Below are 20,787 nucleotides of genomic sequence, written 5' to 3'. Positions count from 1 at the left end.
TAGTTTCACACTGCATTACTGCTGCAAGGAACTATTGAAGGATACATAACTTTGATAATCCAAAGACCATTATTTATTGTATGGTCTCTGGCTAATCTTTGTTACGTCGTAATGCAAACACATTTGAACTGTTAAAGTTTACCTCTCCGAACTGATTTTTTGTTGTATATCACGGCGTGTCAGCTTGATGTGGAGGAAAGCCAGAAGTGATGCAGGTCTTAGGCGATTACTGTTTCGGTAAAGAATAAAAAACGGGATAATCGATATGGGATTCGAACTCACGTTTATCAAATATTTATCAGATTTGGCCATATAGTATGAAAGACCTAATTCTGACGCTAACTACAAATATATGCATTAAACTGTACACTTCCTGTAGTATATGGAAGATGAGGTGCAAAGTGTTGGTAAAAGTGTGTGTCCTCAGGTCCTGCCGGCTGGAATCAATGGCAATTTTCATCACTTTCATTTTTATATATGTTTTCAATTATTTTTGCGTGCCATTATTTGTATATAGTGATATTTGTATCAGAACAGATAAAATGTTTGAATTACAATGAATATATTTTCGGGTCTGTGACAACATCTGTCCCTATCTTTTTTGTCAACTGCGTCACATTACGTTTGGCCGGCCTTTTCAAAGCTTTTCCAACTTTTTTTAGTTCCATTGCCATAGCGGGCACCGGCAACCTTATCCTTCTGAATGGAAGACACAATCTTGTCACGTGACAGTAGTGATAGAAGTCTTCATCTATCCAGTGTGAGTATCTGGCGCCTGGATCGGACGGAATACCGCTCGAGTTCTACAAATATTGCATGAATATCGTCCCATACTTAAATATACTTTTCAATGCCATTTTAAAGACAGGGACTTTCCCTTGTGCCTGGAATATTGGCCTTATAATTCCTTTGTATAAATCTGGTAAGTCAAGAAATCCTAACAATTATAGAGGAATATCCCTCCTAAATGTAATGGGAAAAATATTTACTTCTGTTGTTGAACATAGACTTAGATACTGGGCTGAAATCAACGAGATGTAACGGAATCCCAAGCTTGATTTAGAGAGGATCATTCAACAACTGATAATATTTTTGTTTTGCAGGCATTGTGTCAAAAGTATTTAAGAAAACCAAAACATCGCTTTTATGCCGCCTTTATAGATTTTAGAAAAGCGTTCGATTTTGTTGATAGAAAGAAACTGTTGTATGCACTTCTCCAAAAACGCGTTCATGGTAAAATGTATAAAGTTATTGAAAATATGTATAAAAATGTTTGTGCATGTGTGAAGATAAGTAATAGCAGATGGGATGTTTTTAACACCCCTTGTGGTGTAAGACAGGGCTGTATGTTGAGCCCGTTATTGTTTATCCTCTTTATTAATGAATTAGTGTCTGAAACTGAGGCAAGTGAATGCCGGGGCAGTTTTGTAAGTGAAGTTATTGAAACAATTAAACTGCTGCTCTTTGCTGATGATGTTGTCCTAAATTGTTTGATAGGCATTACTTAGAAGTTGACGGATGACAAGGCAGACACAATTTTATACTTTAGTATTAAAGAAGTTGTTATCCATAAACTACCGTGTTATCCCGGGAAGATGGAGTCACAACAGCATACACATGTCCTCACCGTCACATGTTTATCAGTGTTTTCAACACGGGGTATGATATGAGATAGATAGACTGTACATAGAGTACATAAGCCGCTGTAAGATAGGGTACTGATATGAACTTTGGGCCCTTTGAATTGTTGCAAAAGGCCGTGTACATAATGTTCTGTATATCAACCCCGTCACATTATCTTTGTGATCAGATGGAGTGAACAGTAAGTGTGGACATTGCAGAAATGTCTGCAACATTATTTCAAGTAAATCTGAAATTTAAATGAACACAACAAATATTCATTATACCATATATATGTATATGATCAGTGATGTTATTAAAACATATTTAAGATGGTAAGAGAACCATAAGTAATTACAACTCATGCAGTTTACATGGTTGGGGAAATCAAGTCACGGACCTTACAGAAATTGTTACCGAGTTGAGAATTCAGATATGAGTGAGTGAGTTGGGTTTAACGCCGCTTTTAACAGTATTCCAGTTATATCGCGGCGTGTCAGCTTAATATGGGAGAAAAGCCCAAAGTGATGCAGGTCTCAGACGTTTACCACTTCGGTGAAACACACGAGCACGGGTATGGTGCTGAAAAACCTAGAAACACAAGCGGGGCGAACCGGGATTCGAACCCACAATCATAGGTATCTGACCTGCCCAAGGGACGCAACTCTGCACAGCGAATCGCGGCGCCTTAGACGACTGGGCCACCCGTGCCCCCAATTCAGATATGACCCCTACACATAGATGATGGAAGTATCACCGGGGGATCTTTTAATAAAACTGGCCATATTCTGATGTATTTGCTTCGTGGTTTAAGTGACACGGGGGTGCATTCTGTTGTCAGTATGATGGATGCCTTTTGTTATTTTGCAGAATGCAAGTTTTGTTCACTCCAGTTCAAGATTTAGCTGAAGACATTACAACAGTTATAACAATGTCAACTCCGTCACAGAATAATACTTTGAGATTTTCTATAAAAAATGCTGCCAGAGACCTGGGGACATACCACATGTTGTTTTCTACAAGATTAATGTCATGGATAAATAATTATTTAAGCTTAATATGGTGAGGATTATCAGTTTTATCAAAAAATTGAGTGAGGGTGTCAGATGAAAAAACTCCAATATGGAGGCATACATGTTTCCAGGGGCAGTCGGGTAGCCTGGTGGTTAAAGCGTTCGCTCGTCACGCCGAAGACCCGGGTTCGATTCCCGACATGGGTACAATGTGTGAAGCCTATTTCTGGTGTCCCCCACCGTGATATTGCTGGAATATTGCTAAAAGCGGCGTAAAACCATACTCACTCATTCACTCATACATGTTTCGATAGACATTGGTTTGTTTTGTTTGTTGTTTAACGCTGCACTCAGGAATATTCCAGCGATATGACGGCGGTCTGTAAATAATCGAGTCTGGACAAGACAATCCAGTGATTGACATCATGAGCATCGATCCATGCACTTGGGATACGATGACATGCATCAACCAAGTCAGCGAGCCTGACCACCCGATCTCGTTTGTGGCCTCTTACGACAAGCATAGTCGGCTTTTACTGGCAAGCATGGGTTGCTAAAGACCTATTCTGAACCGGATCTTCACGGGTGGATAGACAATGGTTTTATCAATATATTTGATTCATGTAAGTCAGTCAACATGATATCTCCACATATAACTAATCATTATTGCTATCTCTTTCTTGGTTTTGAGAAACTTTGCATAACATCCCATGTGACGAAATGGACAAAATATTTGTCATTTTCTAATTAACGGGTTCTAAAAAATTAGTTTGTTGAGCTTGCGTTTTTAATGGTTTTTAAAGCTCAGAATGTCTCTTAATTCATCAAAGGAGACTTCCTCTGAGACATTTCCTTTTGCCAAATTATACACCAATGTGGGTGCCGTATAGTAAAAGCGGAAAAGCAAACAATATAGCTTTGATTTCGCAGCAACCAAAGTATGTATCACAAGGCTACTATTAATATCTTACTGCCACTTCTTGCAGGATAGCCAAGATGCTAAGTTACGAAGATATTTTACGTCCGCTTCAATGACTAGTGACGCACTATAGGGGATGGCGCATTTGGCTGTGATGTAGGCCAGCCGCGTCACCCCACCGCAACACAGACAAAAACAGAAAAGAAAAGAAAACGCCGATTTTGGTGTAGGAAGTGATGAACATTTCCTGCTCATTTGAACACGTGACAGCTGATGTCATACTGCAAACGGGACACGTGTGTCGAATATGAAGACATTACACGGAAAATGATAACGGTCAAGGTCACGAGATTTGTCTCGCGTCCTTTTTTCGTGTCATTGTACAGCCGGCCACCTACTGCCCATGGACGACGTAAGAGTAGGGAGCACACGGTGGGGAATACTGTCCCACTCGGCCTGCAGCGCAGATGCTGGAGCTGTTGCGTCCAGGCCCACTTGCACAAAGCTATTGTAGCGCTAAGTCTACTGTAAGCCTGTGTTGAAGTATCGGCGTTAGATAGTTGTTGTGCTAAGATCACTTTGTGCAAGTAGGCCTTGGACGACGCTGTCATACGTTTCGATCTGATGCGTTATATTGGTGTTCTGTCTGGTTCCAATGTGGAGGACCACGGGAGGACAATACATAATGGCTCCATGGTAAACCCGTTATGCTGTATGCGGTCCAGCATTGTCATGTTGAAATATTCCGCTAGGTGAGGTGAGGTGAAATGGGGTTTAACGTCGCGTCGAAGATTATTGCACTCACATAGCGACGTGTATGCACGTGTGTGTGTGTGTGTGTGTGTGTGTGTGTGGCTGCTTGTACTAGTCCAGACTGATGCCGATTTATAGTGCTAGCCCACTGAGATACCATGCCGCAGTTTAACATGAATACCCCACTCAGACACAGTATACTGACTCCGAGCCGACCAGTCCTTGTTTTAGCCCCTTAATGCCTAGCGCCAGACAGGGTAGCAACAAGTACCATCTGTTAAGGTCTTTTGGAATGACGCAGTCGGGGATCGAACCCCGGACGTTCCGCACTCCGGGCGGCCGTTCTACCACTAGACCACGGAGGCGGTCTTTATTCCGCTAGGTTGTACATAATGAAAACAACGTACGGCTGTAGCATTTCAGCGTTAGGCCGTTAAGATGCCGTGCAGTTGCACCAGGTTTGTTCTACCAGGGGGATTAACCCCCACACCATAATCTGCCACGCCAAATTTGTCGACCTCCCATATGCAGTCGTTACATCCTGGCTCTGCTATACATTAACTCGCCGCTGAACCGAATAGTTCTCCATCGCTGGTTAGGCCATAATCTGTTGTCAATACGGTTGCGACAAAACCTCTCTGGCCGACCGTTTCCATGGCTCTAAGACTTACCCCATGAAGACACTCGTGGGGTTTCCGGGTAAGAACAAAGGTCCCCAGCATCTATGCTGGTCGTAAGAAGCTAAATGGATCGGGTGGTCAGGCCAGCTGTCATGGTTGATGCATGTCATCGTATCCCTATTGCTTAGATCGATGCGTGGATATCAGTCACTGGATTATTTACAGACCGCCGTCATGTAGCTGGAATATTGCTAAATGCGGCGTTAAACAACAAAAAAACAAACAAAACCTCACTAAGGCGGTTCCGCGATCGATCGATCGATATATCAGTGTCAGATCAAACACACAAACTTTCAAGAGAATGCATGCATTTTCCTGTTTCCTGAGGAAGTAGCGTATCTGAACATTCTGGGGAACGCCCCCGTATTTGAACTAAATGTTGTGCTCTTCTTGTGCATGCCCTGCAAAATCTTGAGTGTTTTCTTGACTAAAGTCCACTTTTATTTAAACAAAACATATCGATTTAAAAACAACAACAACCCCAAATAGGATATTTATTCCTCCCTGATAATGGATTAAATCAGACCATAGCTTAAAGTTTTATGTGACAAGCGCGTAATTTATTACCTCGCGCGTGAGATAAGCGTCTGGTAGCGGTCAACGCGCGTGCGCCGGGCTGTGTACATGTATCAGGTACATGGACACATATGGCAGAAAAAAGACGTTGGAAGCATGTCGTGAAATACAGTGACGACATTTGCGTCACGTTAATGAAACAGTGTGCCTTGAACAGAGCCCCGCCGCCTTAGAACCATCATGTAGCTGTAGTATTGCTGACAGTTACACTGTGTGGACCACCGTCATATAGCTGTAGTATTGCTGACAGTTACACTGTGCGGACCACCGTCATATAGCTGTAGTATTGCTGACAGTTACACTGTGTGGAACACCGTCATATAGCTGTAGTATTGCTGACAGTTACACTGTGTGGACCACTGTCATATAGCTGTAGTATTGCTGATAGTTACACTGTGTGGGTCACCGTCATATAGCTTTAGTATTGCTGATAGTTACACTGTGTGGACCACTGTCATATAGCTGTAGTATTGCTGACGGTTACACTGTGTGGACCACCATCATATATCTGTAGTATTGCTGACATTACACTGTGTGGACCACCGTCATATAGCTGTAGTATTGCTGACAGTTACACTGTGCGGACCACCGTCATATAGCTGTAGTATTGCTGACAGTTACACTGTGTGGAACACCGTCATATATCTGTATTATTGCTGACAGTTACACTGTGTGGACCACTGTCATATAGCTGTAGTATTGCTGATAGTTACACTGTGTGGGTCACCGTCATATAGCTTTAGTATTGCTGATAGTTACACTGTGTGGACCACTGTCATATAGCTGTAGTATTGCTGACGATTACACTGTGTGGACCACCATCATATATCTGTAGTATTGCTGACGTTACACTGTGTGGGCCACTGTCATATAGCTGTAGTATTGCTGATAGTTACACTGTGTGGACCACTGTCATATAGCTGTAGTATTGCTGATAGCTACACTGTGTGGGTCACCGTCATATAGCTGTAGTCTTGCTGACGTTACACTGTGTGGGTCACCGTCATATAGCTGTAGTATTGCTGATAGCTACACTGTGTGGGTCACCGTCATATAGCTGTAGTATTGCTGATAGTAACACTGTTTTGGTCACCGTCATATAGCTGTAGTATTGCTGATAGCGACACTGGGTGGACCGCCGTTATATAGCTGTAGTATTGCTGATAGTTACACTGTGTGGGTCACCGTCATATAGCTGTAGTATTGGAGACCGTTACACTGTGTGGACCACCGCCATGTAGCTGTAGTATTGCTTATAGTTACACTGTGTGGGTCACCGTCATATAGCTGTAGTATTGGAGACAGTTTCACTCTGTGGACCACCGCCATGTAGCTGTAGTATTGCTGACGTTACACTGTGTGGACCACTGTCATATAGCTTTAGTATTGCTGACGTTAACCTGTGTGGACCACTGTCATATAGCTGTAGTATTGCTGATAGTTACACTGTGTGGACCACTGTCATATAGCTGTAGTCTTGCTGACGTTACACTGTGTGGACCACTGTCATATAGCTGTGGTATTCCTAACGTTACACTGTGTGGGTCACCGTCATATAGCTGTAGTATTGGAGACAGTTTCACTGTGTGGACCACCGCCATGTAGCTGTAGTATTGCTGACGTTACACTGTGTGGACCACCATCATATATCTGTAGTATTGCTGATAGTTACACTGTGTGGACCACTGTCATATAGCTGTAGTCTTGCTGACGTTACACTGTGTGGACCACTGTCATATAGCTGTAGTATTGCTAACGTTACACTGTGTGGAACACTGTCATATAGCTTTAGTATTGCTGACGTTAACCTGTGTGGACCACTGTCATATAGCTGTAGTATTGCTGATAGTTACACTGTGTGGACCACTGTCATATAGCTGTAGTCTTGCTGACGTTACACTGTGTGGACCACTGTCATATAGCTGTGGTATTGCTAACGTTACACTGTGTGGGTCACCGTCATATAGCTGTAGTATTGGAGACAGTTTCACTGTGTGGACCACCGCCATGTAGCTGTAGTATTGCTGACGTTACACTGTGTGGACCACTGTCATATAGCTGTAGTATTGCTGATAGTTACACTGTGTGGACCACTGTCATATAGCTGTAGTCTTGCTGACGTTACACTGTGTGGACCACTGTCATATAGCTGTAGTATTGCTGATAGTTACACTGTGTGGACCACTGTCATATAGCTGTAGTCTTGCTGACGTTACACTGTGTGGACCACTGTCATATAGCTGTAGTATTGCTAACGTTACACTGTGTGGACCACTGTCATATAGCTTTAGTATTGCTGACGTTAACCTGTGTGGACCACTGTCATATAGCTGTAGTATTGCTGATAGTTACACTGTGTGGACCACTGTCATATAGCTGTAGTCTTGCTGACGTTACACTGTGTGGACCACTGTCATATAGCTGTGGTATTGCTAACGTTACACTGTGTGGGTCACCGTCATATAGCTGTAGTATTGGAGACAGTTTCACTGTGTGGACCACCGCCATGTAGCTGTAGTATTGCTGACGTTACACTGTGTGGACCACTGTCATATAGCTGTAGTATTGCTGATAGTTACACTGTGTGGACCACTGTCATATAGCTGTAGTCTTGCTGACGTTACACTGTGTGGACCACTGTCATATAGCTGTAGTATTGCTAACGTTACACTGTGTGGACCACTGTCATATAGCTGTAGTATTGCTAACGTTACACTGTCTGGGCCCCTGTCATATAGCTGTAGTATTGCTGATAGTTACACTGTGTGGACCACTGTCATATAGCTGTAGTATTGGACACAGTTACACTGTGTTGACCACTGTCATATAGCTGTAGTATTGCTGATAGATACACTACGTGGACCACCGTCATATAGCTGTAGTATTGCTGACAGTTACACCGTGTGTACCACCGTCATATAGCTGTAGTATTGCTGACGTTACACTGTGTGGACCACCATCATATAGCTGTAGTATTGCTGACGTTACACTGTGTGGACCACCGTCATATAGCTGTAGTATTGCTGACGTTACACTGTGTGGACCACTGTCATATAGCTGTAGTATTGCTGACAGTTACACTGCGTGGACCACTGTCATATAGCTGTAGTATTGCTGACAGTTACACCGTGTGTACCACCGTCATATAGCTGTAGTATTGCTGACAGTTACACCGTGTGTACCACCGTCATATAGCTGTAGTATTGCTGACGTTACACTGTGTGGACCACCGTCATATAGCTGTAGTATTGCTGACGTTACACTGTGTGGACCACTGTCATATAGCTGTAGTATTGCTGACAGTTACACTGCGTGGACCACCGTCATATAGCTGTAGTATTGCTGACGTTATACTGTGTGGACCACCGTCATATAGCTGTAGTATTGCTGACGTTACACTCTGTTGACCACCGTCATATAGTTGTAGAATTGCTGACAGTTACACCGTGTGTACCACTGTCATATAGCTGTAGTATTGCTGACGTTACACTCTGTTGACCACCGTCATATAGCTGTAGTATTGCTGACGTTACACTGTGTGGACCACCGTCATATAGCTGTAGTATTGCTGACAGTTACACTGCGTGGACCACCGTCATATAGCTGTAGTCCACCGTTGACTATCAAAGGTATTATCTGAAATACGTAGGATTAGAACGGGGAGCTACTGTATTAACACATATTTAATTGATGCATATATAATTAATTATTGTAGTATACTTAATATATACTTAATTTGTAAGTTTTTAAAGGAATAGTCTTAATGTATAGGACTTGCCTTTCACGTTAAATGCATAGCCCTGAGCTTGTGTATATGGATATGATTCATGAGATACAGCCAGGGTTAACTAGGTCTAGGATCTTGATCAGTCTTATCGAACTGATAACGGGTCCTTTGATACTGGGGTGAGTGACAGGTCTCCAGGGGGACACCTTCAGTTCGAGATTATGAACACGTGGACATGAAAGGAAACATGCATATAATATATTTACCGTTTTTTGTCTCACGTAAAGAAACGGATCTTGCGAAGTGACACGTTCACGCCTCACCCTTTACATGTCGAAACAGGTTTTTGAAACACGTATATTAGCGAGGAATGGGCAATCAGCCTCCATGGTGACCGTGGTTTGCAGTTATAAATATACCAACAACAATATCAAGACTCTCACATACAACAATAGCAAATATACCAATAATAACATTAGCATTATATTGTTACAAAATATATCAGACTGCAATAACATTAATATACCGAAACAGCTGTACTATATAACACCGCAGCAGCTGTACTTTATTAACACCGAAACAGATGTACTATACAACACTTCAGCAGCTGTACATTATAAACACAACAGCTGTACTTTATAAACACAACAGCTGTACTTTATTAACACCGTAACAGATGTACTATACAACACTGCAGCAGCTGTACTTTATAAACATAACAACTGTACTTTATTAACACCGCAACAGCCGTACTTTATAAACACAACAGCTCTACTTAACAATCATAACAGCTGTACTTTATAAACACAACAGCTGTACTATATAACACCGCAACAGCTGTACTTTATTAACACCGTAACATATGTACTATACAACACTGCAGCAGCTGTACTTTATAAACATAACAGCTGTACTTTATTAACACCGCAACAGCCGTACTTTATAAACACAACAGCTCTACTTAACAATCATAACAGCTGTACTTTATAAACACAACAGCTGTACTATATAACACCGCAACAGCTGTACTTTATTAACACCGTAACATATGTACTATACACCACTGCAGCAGCTGTACTTTATAAACATAACAGCTGTACTTTATAAACACCGCAACAGCCGTACTTTATAAACACAACAGCTCTATTTAACAATCATAACAGCTGTACTTTATAAACACAACAGCTGTACTTTATAAACAAAACAGCTGTACTATATAACACCGCAACAGCTGTACTTTATTAACACCGTAACATATGTACTATACAACACTGCAGCAGCTGTACTTTATAAACACAACAGCTCTACTTAACAATCATAACAGCTGTACTTTATAAACACAACAGCTGTACTTTATAAACACAACGGCTGTACTTTGTAAACACAACGGCTGTACTTTATAAACACAGCAATAGCTGTTTTTTATAAACACCGTAACAGATGTACTATACAACACTGCAGCAGCTGTACTTTATAAATATAACAGCTGTGCTTTATAAACACAACAGCTGTACTTTATAAACACAACAGCTGTACTTTATAAGTACGGAAACCAAAATCATCTACACATTGCAATTGCAGTTTTATTTACACTCAAAGCCGACCAGTTCTTGTGTTATTCCCTCAGTGCCGAGCGCCAGGCAGGGTAACAACAAGTACCATCTTTTAACGTCTTTAGGTATGACCCAATGTATTAAAGGCGGAGGGCTAGACTATATAGCTCCTACACATGTTACACTGCTATTGAGGTATGACTTCAAACTGCCCTCAAAGCATGGACGTGTGCGGGTCACCGGATAGTTGCTCCTACTATCGTCCATTGTCTAATCGTAATATTACCTTTCAACATGACAACGCCCGGCCTCATATTGCTCGATTTGTTCAGGATTCTCTTCAACGAAACAACGTGAATGTCATCCCCTGGCCTGCTCGCTCCCCCGATCTCTCACCAATCGAGCACATGTGGGATGAGATGGATCGGCGCCTTCGACGTCAACCGCGTGTTCCACAGACACTACAGGAACTTCGAAACATGCTCCAGCAGATATGGACAGATATCCCACAGGACTTTGTGCGACGCCTAGTCCATTCCATGAGACGAAGATGTGTTGCTTGCATCGCAACCAGAGGTGGACACACACGCTATTGATTTGTAAATTGACATTTTGGCATGTTCATGTTTTTTAATGAAATCACGCATTTTCTGAAGTCTGTATGGCAAATTAAACCATTTGAACACTTACAAGGAGTCTTTTATCTGTTGCAAACCGAAATTGTTTCAGAATTGGTAATAAACATAACTTTGCATTTAATCTTATTCAATGTCACAGGAACTTTTGTTGTTCAGTATATTTGTTATAACGCTACAAAATTACTGAAACACACCAAGTCACTTATTGCATCCAAAATAGAAGACTGTTCTTGATGTCAATTAATAAAAAATATTAATTTATCTACTTTTAAAATGGAAACAATATCCTCCGATACGCCTGTCCTCGTGGTATTGTACAGGGATAGTAAAACGTGGAATCATTGTGCTTTAAGGATGCTATAAAAATGTATAAAAAATACATAAAATATAAAGTATATAAACGCAAATTGAAAACATTCTAAGAATTCATTGTATCAAGATTCAGACCACGAATAATTCAAGTATCGCGCAGAAAATTGTTGACAGCGATACAAACGGTGTGGTATCCCTATATCCATAGAGTTTTAGACCCGTGAAGATCCGCGTTAGAATAGGTCTTCAGCAACCCATGCTTGTCGTAAAAGGCGACTAACGGGATCGGGTGGTCAGGCTCGCTGACTTGGTTGAAGCATGTCATCGATCCGAATTGCGTGGATCGATATTAACGATGTAAATCACTGGATTTTCTGGTCCAGACTCGATTATTTACAGACCGCCGTCATATAGCTGGAATATTGCTGAGTGCGGCGTAAAACAACAAACAAAGAAACCAAACCAAAAAGTTTTAGTATAAAGTCAAATAACCAAATTAAGGATCATTCAAAGGTCAATCTACAAGAAAATATAATACGCTGTCTCTATAGAGAATTATGTTGGCACTATCTAGACGTAACTGCACATAGACATTGTCTTGACTTTGTACCTCATCTTCCCGAGTCAAGGGAGTTAACTGACTGTAAAAGTCCATTTTCCACCCTTGCCGAACTAGGCTGTTATTATGGAGTTGTATATTGGCTGGACTAACGAGTCTGTGCACAGTCCAATCAGAATCGCGTAACGAAATTGACATCCGGTTCGTAAATGCCATGCAGATTTCGGTCGATTGCAGGATTCTCAAAGCACGTTGTACCTGTACAGAGATCCTGTCTAAACCTTGTAATTAGGGCAATGATAACAATCAGTATATGGATGAAATACATAATACAGGTGAATGGCAACTTCTAAATGCCTATCAAAGACTTCATGATAACAAAGTGGTGTTTAATGACTTGAATCAACATTGCTATTAAGTTGCTGGCATGCTAATTGGACTGAACCTAATCCCTTCTTAACATAAATCAACGCTTGATAATTTCCCAGAGTTGACATGGCAACATGCAACTGACTAAATACATTGTGTGGACGTAAATACCAAGTAAACACCAAAAAAACGTCAAGTAAACATGACAGTCACTATATACGCCAATCCCATTCCTTCTGCAGTCGGGATTCTCCTTGCGCCAGCAAGGACAAAGGAGTTTCCCACCACTGCCGCCAAGCCAGTAAGGACCCAGGAGTTTCCCAACACTGCCGCTAAGCCAGTAAGGACCCAGGAGTTTCCCAACACTGCCGCTAAGCCAGTAAGGACCCAGGAGTTGAACCAACCACAGAGTATTGGAACGGAACACGTGTTTATTGAAACGCCATGGTTGATACAAGGAAAGGGGGATAATCCTCACGGGTGGAGGTAGAATTACATAACATGTATACCACTAATAGATGGCTAAACAATCTTTCCAGGCGCCCTCAGTACGCCTGGATCATTGCACATATAGTTCCGGAAGCACTCTGTCATGTGGCACATAATTAATGATCATATAGACGCCAGTGTATGTTTTAATAGTTTTAAAGCACTTATAGTGTTGTTGACTAAAGAATATTTGAAACGCAAAGCCGTTTTGTCTTGTACATATTCATCGCAGCTCATATCCCACATGCGGTCACAATTCCGGTAGTGGTGTAAAAAGGCTACTTCCGGTTCCACATCGAGGCAGAAATATTCCTCTCTGATCTGCTTACTAAGATGGTGGATACCCAACTCAAATACCCGTGTGGGGTACGCCATCATCTTCGTACGTATCTTGCTCAATTTTGTAGTCCTCTTTGTCTGCCTCAGTGAAACAAACTTGTCCATTGTCAGCTGAAATCCCTGTTGTTCCTTTGATAGATTCCTGGCGTTCGCGTATGTTGGAACTTCAAAGAATGCACTTTTAAACCTATAAACTGCAATATTCCCCGTTTTAACGCCTTTAGATGATTGTTGATGATGCACATACTCCAGAAAGGAACTCCACGAGTTGTTATAATGAGGCATGATATATTCGTCGATATCGTTAAAGGCCACAAGATGATTAATATGCATATTCCTGAGGAGACAGTCCCCCACAGCGGCGGATTGTCCCTTGTACCATATATTCTTGACAGGGAGGTACCACGGCATGACGGTAACAACACCCTGTCTCTCGTAATGCTTTAATACCTGCATCACATCCTCCGATACAAAATGTGTGTAAAACGTGAAATGATTACTCCCCAGTAGGCGTGACAGTTCAATGAATTCTACGAGGCGTAAAGGGTTAACACTACCAAACAGCGGAGGAATACATACGGCAAAACGTCCCATTTGTCTCCGTCTGTCACTTTCAAATCTTCCTCGGTTATTAACAACATTTATGATCTTATAGCGGCCGGGGCTTGCTGTTTTGGACGGGGAGATTGTTAGAATGTTGATGTCGTGGAATTTCCTTGCTATTGACTCAGGCACTGCGCACGATAACATATAGTATGCGTTGACTTGAAGATGGTTTTCACATGTTTCATAATATACCATTTCGATCATGTCATTGTTGTTGAAGACACAATAGAAGCCTGTCATGCGCTTCTTCCGACCGCTCGGGGCTATCACGACGACCCGGACATATGAGGTGTCATATCTGTCATCTAAGAACGCTGAAAAAGCAAAAATTTTAGGAGCAATTTCAGTGAAATTTAAATGCACCTTACTTGGCTTCAAAAACTCTTGAAACATGTCCCTCGTCCTTCGCTTGACGGTTCGTAGTCGTGTTGGCTTTGGCGTTCCCGGAATTTTAGTTTTCACAGTCTGTGTTGTTTTGACAGGTAGTTGCGAGCGTTGCAGCTTGGAATTAACATCGTTATCTTCAATGACCACCACGTCGACTGGTTGCTGTACAAAGTTCATTTCATTGCCACGATGGTGCCACGATTGTCCGGTTTCTTCATTCTGATGCATTGGAATGATTGACAGAAGAAAATACACCGTCAGAAGAATATACACACATAAGCCGGTTAGAATAATTCTCTTGAAGTTAATGACCGGAGCCATGGTTGTATGAATTAATCTCAGTCGAGCTAGTGCCCTTAGACGACAACTCGCGACATAGTACAGATAGGACTTTATCTCAACCACCCTTATCAGGAGACCAGCACACTATCGCCGACAAACTTAATTCTATCGCACTTGTAACTTTTAACCTAGATTATATACATCCCCTATCGAGCATAACACTACGACGTATAGGGGAAGGGAGACAACTGTTTTGAAGTGAAAACACACACTGCTGTCTTTTTATTTACCGACGCATTAAAGGAATAAAAATCGACTGCATTTTTTAATCGGGTTTGTAGACTAGGGTGTGGTTTTTCTCGTTTTCGAAATTGTACTCCTTTAACATCCTGATGTATTCGATGAATTTTGATAAATATTTCGTAAAGGTGAATTTTTAAAAGTTTATTTTTTGTAAAATTCAGATGTATGCATCTCATATGAAATATGTCGTATGAGAAGCGGTAGAGTGATGACGTAGATCGCTTGCATTTGATAGACATCAAAAGGGAGTTTGAGGTCATTAGAAAACGTGAAAAACGATGACATTAACGAGAGAGGAGTAGGGTGGACAGGGGGGAGGGAGCGATGATTGCACAGGGATCACAGTCAGACATACAGCGCGGGTAATTTGTAACTAAGCAGCACGGCCTGCAGTCCCGGCATGTTCCGGGCGCTAAAGTCATCTATCAACACCCACTGGAGAACACACGAGAGCAAACATGGCCCACATCATTGTACATGTACATTTGTATTACTGTCCACGTTACGGGGTAATTAGATAAAAAAGAAACGTTGTTCTCACAGGATACCAATCAGTAAATGACTGCATTTGTCGTATGGAACGGATGATCGTAGTTGCTTCAAGAGAGTATGATTGTGTGGCAATATCATTAATTTTTCAACTATTGAATATTATATATTATAATCATAAATTATAGTTTTATATAGCGCACTTTTTCCAGGTGCTCGGGTCGCTCGTCACACCGAAGGCCCAGGTTCGATTCCCGACATGGGTACCATGTGTGAAGCCCATTTCTGGTGTCCTTCATCTGACATTGCAGGAAAATTACTTCATCTGACATTGCAGGAAAATTACTTCATCTGACATTGCAGGAAAATTACTTCATCTGACATTGCAGGAAAATTACTTCATCTGACATTGCAGGAAAATTACTTCATCTGACGTTGCTGGTGTATTTCATCTGATATTGCTTGAAAATTGCTTCATCTGACAGTGCTTGAAAATTGCTTCATCTGACATTGCTTGAAAATTGCTTCATCTGACATTGCTGGAAAATTACTTTATCTGACGTTGCTGGAAAATTGCTTCATCTGACATTGCTGGAAAATTACTGCATCTGACGTTGCTGGAAAATTGCTTCTTCTGACGTTGCTGGAAAATTACTTCATCTGACAGTGCTTGAAAATTGCTTCATCTGACGTTGCTGGATAATTGCTTCATCTGACATTGCTGGAAAATTACTGCATCTGACGTTGCTGGAAAATTGCTTCTTCTGACGTTGCTGGTGTACTTCATCTGATATTGCTGGAAAATTGCTTCATCTGTCATTGCTTAAAAAATTGCTTCATCTGACATTGCTGGAAAATTACTTCATCTGACGTTGCTGGAAAAATTTGCTTCATCTAACGTTGCTGGTGTACTTCATCTGATATTGCTTGAAAATTGCTTAATCTGACATTGCTGGAAAATTACTTCATCTGACGTTGCTGGAAAATTGCTTCATCTGACGTTGCTGGTGTATTTCATCTGACATTGCTTGAAAATTGCTTCATCTGACATTGCTTGAAAATTACTTCATCTGACGTTGCTGGAAAATTGCTTCATCTGACATTACTGGAAAATTGCTTCATCTGACATTGCTGGAAAATTGCTTCATCTGACATTGCTGGAAAATTACTGCATCTGACGTTGCTGGAAAATTGCTTCTTCTGACTTTGCTGGAAAATTACTTCATCTGACAGTGCTTGAAAATTGCTTCATCTGACATTGCTGGATAATTGCTTCATCTGACATTGCTGGAAAATTACTGCATCTGACGTTGCTGGAAAATTGCTTCTTCTGACGTTGCTGGTGTACTTCATCTGATATTGCTGGAAAATTGCTTCATCTGTCATTGCTTAAAAAATTGCTTCATCTGACATTGCTGGAAAATTACTTCATCTGACGTTGCTGGAAAAATTTGCTTCATCTAACGTTGCTGGTGTACTTCATCTGATATTGCTTGAAAATTGCTTAATCTGACATTGCTGGAAAATTACTTCATCTGACGTTGCTGGAAAATTGCTTCATCTGACGTTGCTGGTGTATTTCATCTGACATTGCTTGAAAATTGCTTCATCTGACATTGCTTGAAAATTACTTCATCTGACGTTGCTGGAAAATTGCTTCATCTGACATTACTGGAAAATTGCTTCATCTGACATTGCTTGAAAATTGCTTCATCTGACATTACTGGAAAATTGCTTTATCTGACTTTGCTGGTGTACTTCATCTGAAATTACTGGAAAATTGCTTCATCTGATATTGCTTGAAAATTGCTTCATCTGACATTGCTTGAAAATTGCTTAATCTGACATTACTTGAAAATTGCTTTATCTGACATTGCTGGAAAATTACTTCATCTGACATTGCTGGTGTACTTCATCTGACGTTGCTGGAAAATTGCTTTATCTGACATTGCTGGAAAATTACTTCATCTGACATTGCTGGAAAATTGCTTCATCTGACATTGCTGGAAAATTGCTATTAAGATCAAATGCCTATATTCATATTCAAATATTAAAAAATATCTCCTTGAAAAATGGTTTCTGACTGCTAATCTTCCGTGAGAGCAGAGAATACCAACCATGTTCTCCTCACTCCATCACGTACGTGGGTAGTCCGGATCAGATAGGTCTTCAGCCACCAATGCTTGCCGTAAGAGGCGACTACATGAATCGGGTTGTCAGGCTCGATGAATCGGTTGGTTGCACGTGATGTCAGTCACTGGATTGTCTGGTACAGAATCGATTATTTACAGACCGCCGATAGCTCTTAACCATTCGTGAGTTATGCATTGTTAAATAATCGTCATCAACAGAGGGACCATCGGATTTTTTTTTAGGAATTAGTTGACGAATGTCATTTTCGATACAAAACTCCGAAGAGCAAACGATCAGTAAATATCGTAGCCTATAGTGTTGGGAGAAAGCCTTATTTTCAGGCTGCTTGTGTTGCCTTCATTTATAAACTTACCTGTAGGTTTGATTCACTCTCAGCCATGTTTGCTTGGACTTAGCTGAACCAGTGTCAACCTGCACTTACACACGGATTAAACAACACCCCTGCACGTCGACCACGAGTCTATTAGCTCTGTTAAATGTCACACATAGGTAACTGAAACGTTCTGTTCAGAATGCAGTCGTACATTGCTCTACAAGATATATGTATTTGTATATGTGTTTTAAGAAAATAGGGGAACTAGAAAGTTTTAATATTAGATGCATCTGAGTTCCGTATTTGTATAAATAGCCAGTTTCCAAGAAAAACAGCCCAAGGCGTTGGGTGGCCCAGTGGTTACAGTGATCGCCTGTCACACAGAAAACCGCGGTTCGTTTCTCCACATTCGCGATATCCCCTGTCATTTCCCACTCATTAACAAACTGTTGAATCCGCCTCCATTTAAGGCGTTGTCGCGTTTAATTCCGTCTCCATTTAAAGGCGTTGTCGCGTGTAATTCCGCCTCCATTTAAAAGCGTTGTCACGTTTAATTCCGCCTCCATTGAAAGAGTTGTCGCGTTTAATTCAGCCCCCATTTAAAGGCGTTTTACGCGTTTAATTCAGCCTCCATTTATAGCGTTGTCGCGTTTAATTCCACCTCCATTTAAAGGCGTTGTCGCGTTTAATTCCGCCTCCATTTAAGGCTTTGTCGCGTTTAATTCCGCCTCCATTTAAAGGCGTTGCCGCGTTTAATTCCGCCTCCACTTAAAGCGTTGTCGCGTTTAATTCTACCTCCATTTAAGGCGTTGTCGCGTTTAATTCAGCCTCCATTTAAGGCGTTGTCGCGTTTAATTCAGCCTCTATTTAGGCGTTGTCGCGTTTAATTCCGTCTCCATTTAATGCGTTGTCGCGTTTAATTCCGCCTCTATTTAGGAGTTGTCGCGTTTAATTCCGCCTCCATTTAAGGCGTTGTCGCGTTTAATTCCGCCTCCATTTAAAGGCGTTGGCGTTGTAATTCCGCCTCCATATAAAAGCGTTGTCGCGTTTAATTCCGCCTTTATTAAGGCGTTGTTGCGTTTAATTCCGCCTCCGTTTAAGGCGTTATCGCGTTTGATTCAGACTCCATTTAGGCGTTGTCGCGTTTAATTCCGCCTTTATTTAGGCGTTGTCGCGTGTAATTCCGCCTCCGTTTAAGGCGTTGTCGCGTCTAATTAAGACTCCGTTTAAGGCGTTGTCGCGTTTAATTCCGCCTATATTTAGGCGTTGTCGCGTTTAATTCTGCCTCCGTTTAAAGGCGTTGTCGCGTTTAATTTCGCCTCCATTTAAGGCGTTGTCCGGACTGATCCCGTTTTATAGTGCTAGCCCACTGAAATACCATGCAGCAGTATAACATGAATACCCCACTCAGACCCAGTATAGTGACTTCCAAGCCAACCAGTCCTTGTTTTTCCCCCTTAATGCCAGGCAGGGTAACAAAAAGTACCAATTTTTGGTATAACGCGGTCAGGGGATTAAACCACCAACTTCCGCCCTGCCGACAGACGCTCTATCCACTAAACCACGGATGCGGCCCCTAACGTACAAACAGAATCGTTTATTTCATAAATTGTGTAATTCATGTTTGTAAGTAGGCTGGTTGGGTCTTGCGTCGCTTTGAATAGGACATTTAAGTTGTATCACCGTCGTGTGAGATTCCCAGGAACCTGGAACACGTAAGGGAAGCAACTCTGTACAGCGAATCTCTGCGTGTAAGATTGGGCCACCCGTGTACACACACGCGATGTGCGCGCATGTGCAAATACAATACACGTGAACGTGTCTATGAGTGTCAATGTATGTTCCCGGATAAATGCATCTTAAAGTGTTCTTTTGGATGCAATTGTGAAGGTATGATATAGAGAATCTCACCCGAGTTTCTTTTGATAACAAATATATCAACACGAGTTGATAAAAGTGGGAAAACTCCGAGGCTTGCCGAGGATTGTTTCCACTTTTATCAACAAGTGTTGATATATTTTATATCAAAAGACACGAGGGTGAGATTTTATTTATCATCCAACATCATTCTTCCAACTTTTTCAGTTTCTAGACAGTAATAAGCAGTGTCTTAAGTGTAAAAAGTACTGCAAACAGCTTCAGTAGCAGAGCCATTAGTGATGTCATTTGATTGTGACGTCATGGTAACCAATGACGTCACAATGGTCTGCAAAGCATTGTGATGCAATTTCATTGCAGCGATATCTACAGTGTAGATATCGCTTGATATCACCCAAGCTATATCTCCTGTGAGAGCCAGTTTTGGATGATAAATCATATTTAACGATCTTCGAAAAACTCGAGAAGTCGATTCAAATCAGTGAATCTTTATTAGTTAATACATACCTTTTTCACATTATACAACAATTATACCACTGGCAGTTATTTGTAGAGCGTTAGAATCCAGCTGAAATCAACTACTCAAAAGGGCTTTCGTAGATTGCATCACACTAGAAATAGGGAGAGAGAAATATGGCCCAGTGAACTGGTGAGTCTTAAGATAAGATTGAAAGGTGAGTTCTTGAATGCTTGGGGGATGAGTGAGTGAGTTGGGTTTAACGTTGCTTTTAACAGTATTCAAGTATATCACAGAAGTGATGCAGCTCTCACCTAGAAACATAATCGGTGCGAACCGGGACTCGAACCCAAAATCATAGGTTCCTGGCG

At 41.5% G+C, this 20,787-nt stretch overlaps 1 protein-coding gene across 1 annotated transcript; it reads right to left on the bottom strand.

Moving 5' to 3' along the window:
- Positions 1 to 12,225: 12,225 nt before the first annotated feature.
- On the bottom strand, positions 12,226 to 14,983 carry LOC124131032 (beta-1,4-galactosyltransferase galt-1-like). Its single transcript, XM_046494100.2, has one exon. The coding sequence runs from the start codon at positions 14,859 to 14,861 to the stop codon at positions 13,332 to 13,334; it is 1,530 nt and encodes a 509-aa protein (XP_046350056.2). The 5' UTR covers positions 14,862 to 14,983; the 3' UTR covers positions 12,226 to 13,331.
- Positions 14,984 to 20,787: the final 5,804 nt, after the last annotated feature.

The sequence above is a fragment of the Haliotis rufescens genome, unplaced genomic scaffold, assembly GCF_023055435.1.
Source record: "Haliotis rufescens isolate VD_foot unplaced genomic scaffold, xgHalRufe1.0.p SCAF_10, whole genome shotgun sequence".
NCBI lineage: Eukaryota > Metazoa > Mollusca > Gastropoda > Lepetellida > Haliotidae > Haliotis > Haliotis rufescens.
This window is presented reverse-complemented; position numbering and strand designations above follow the sequence as displayed.

Excerpts from the sequence above, each read along its gene's own strand:
- LOC124131032 (XM_046494100.2), bottom strand. The coding sequence starts at position 14,861 with ATGGCTCCGGTCATTAACTTCAAGAGAATTATTCTAACCGGCTTATGT.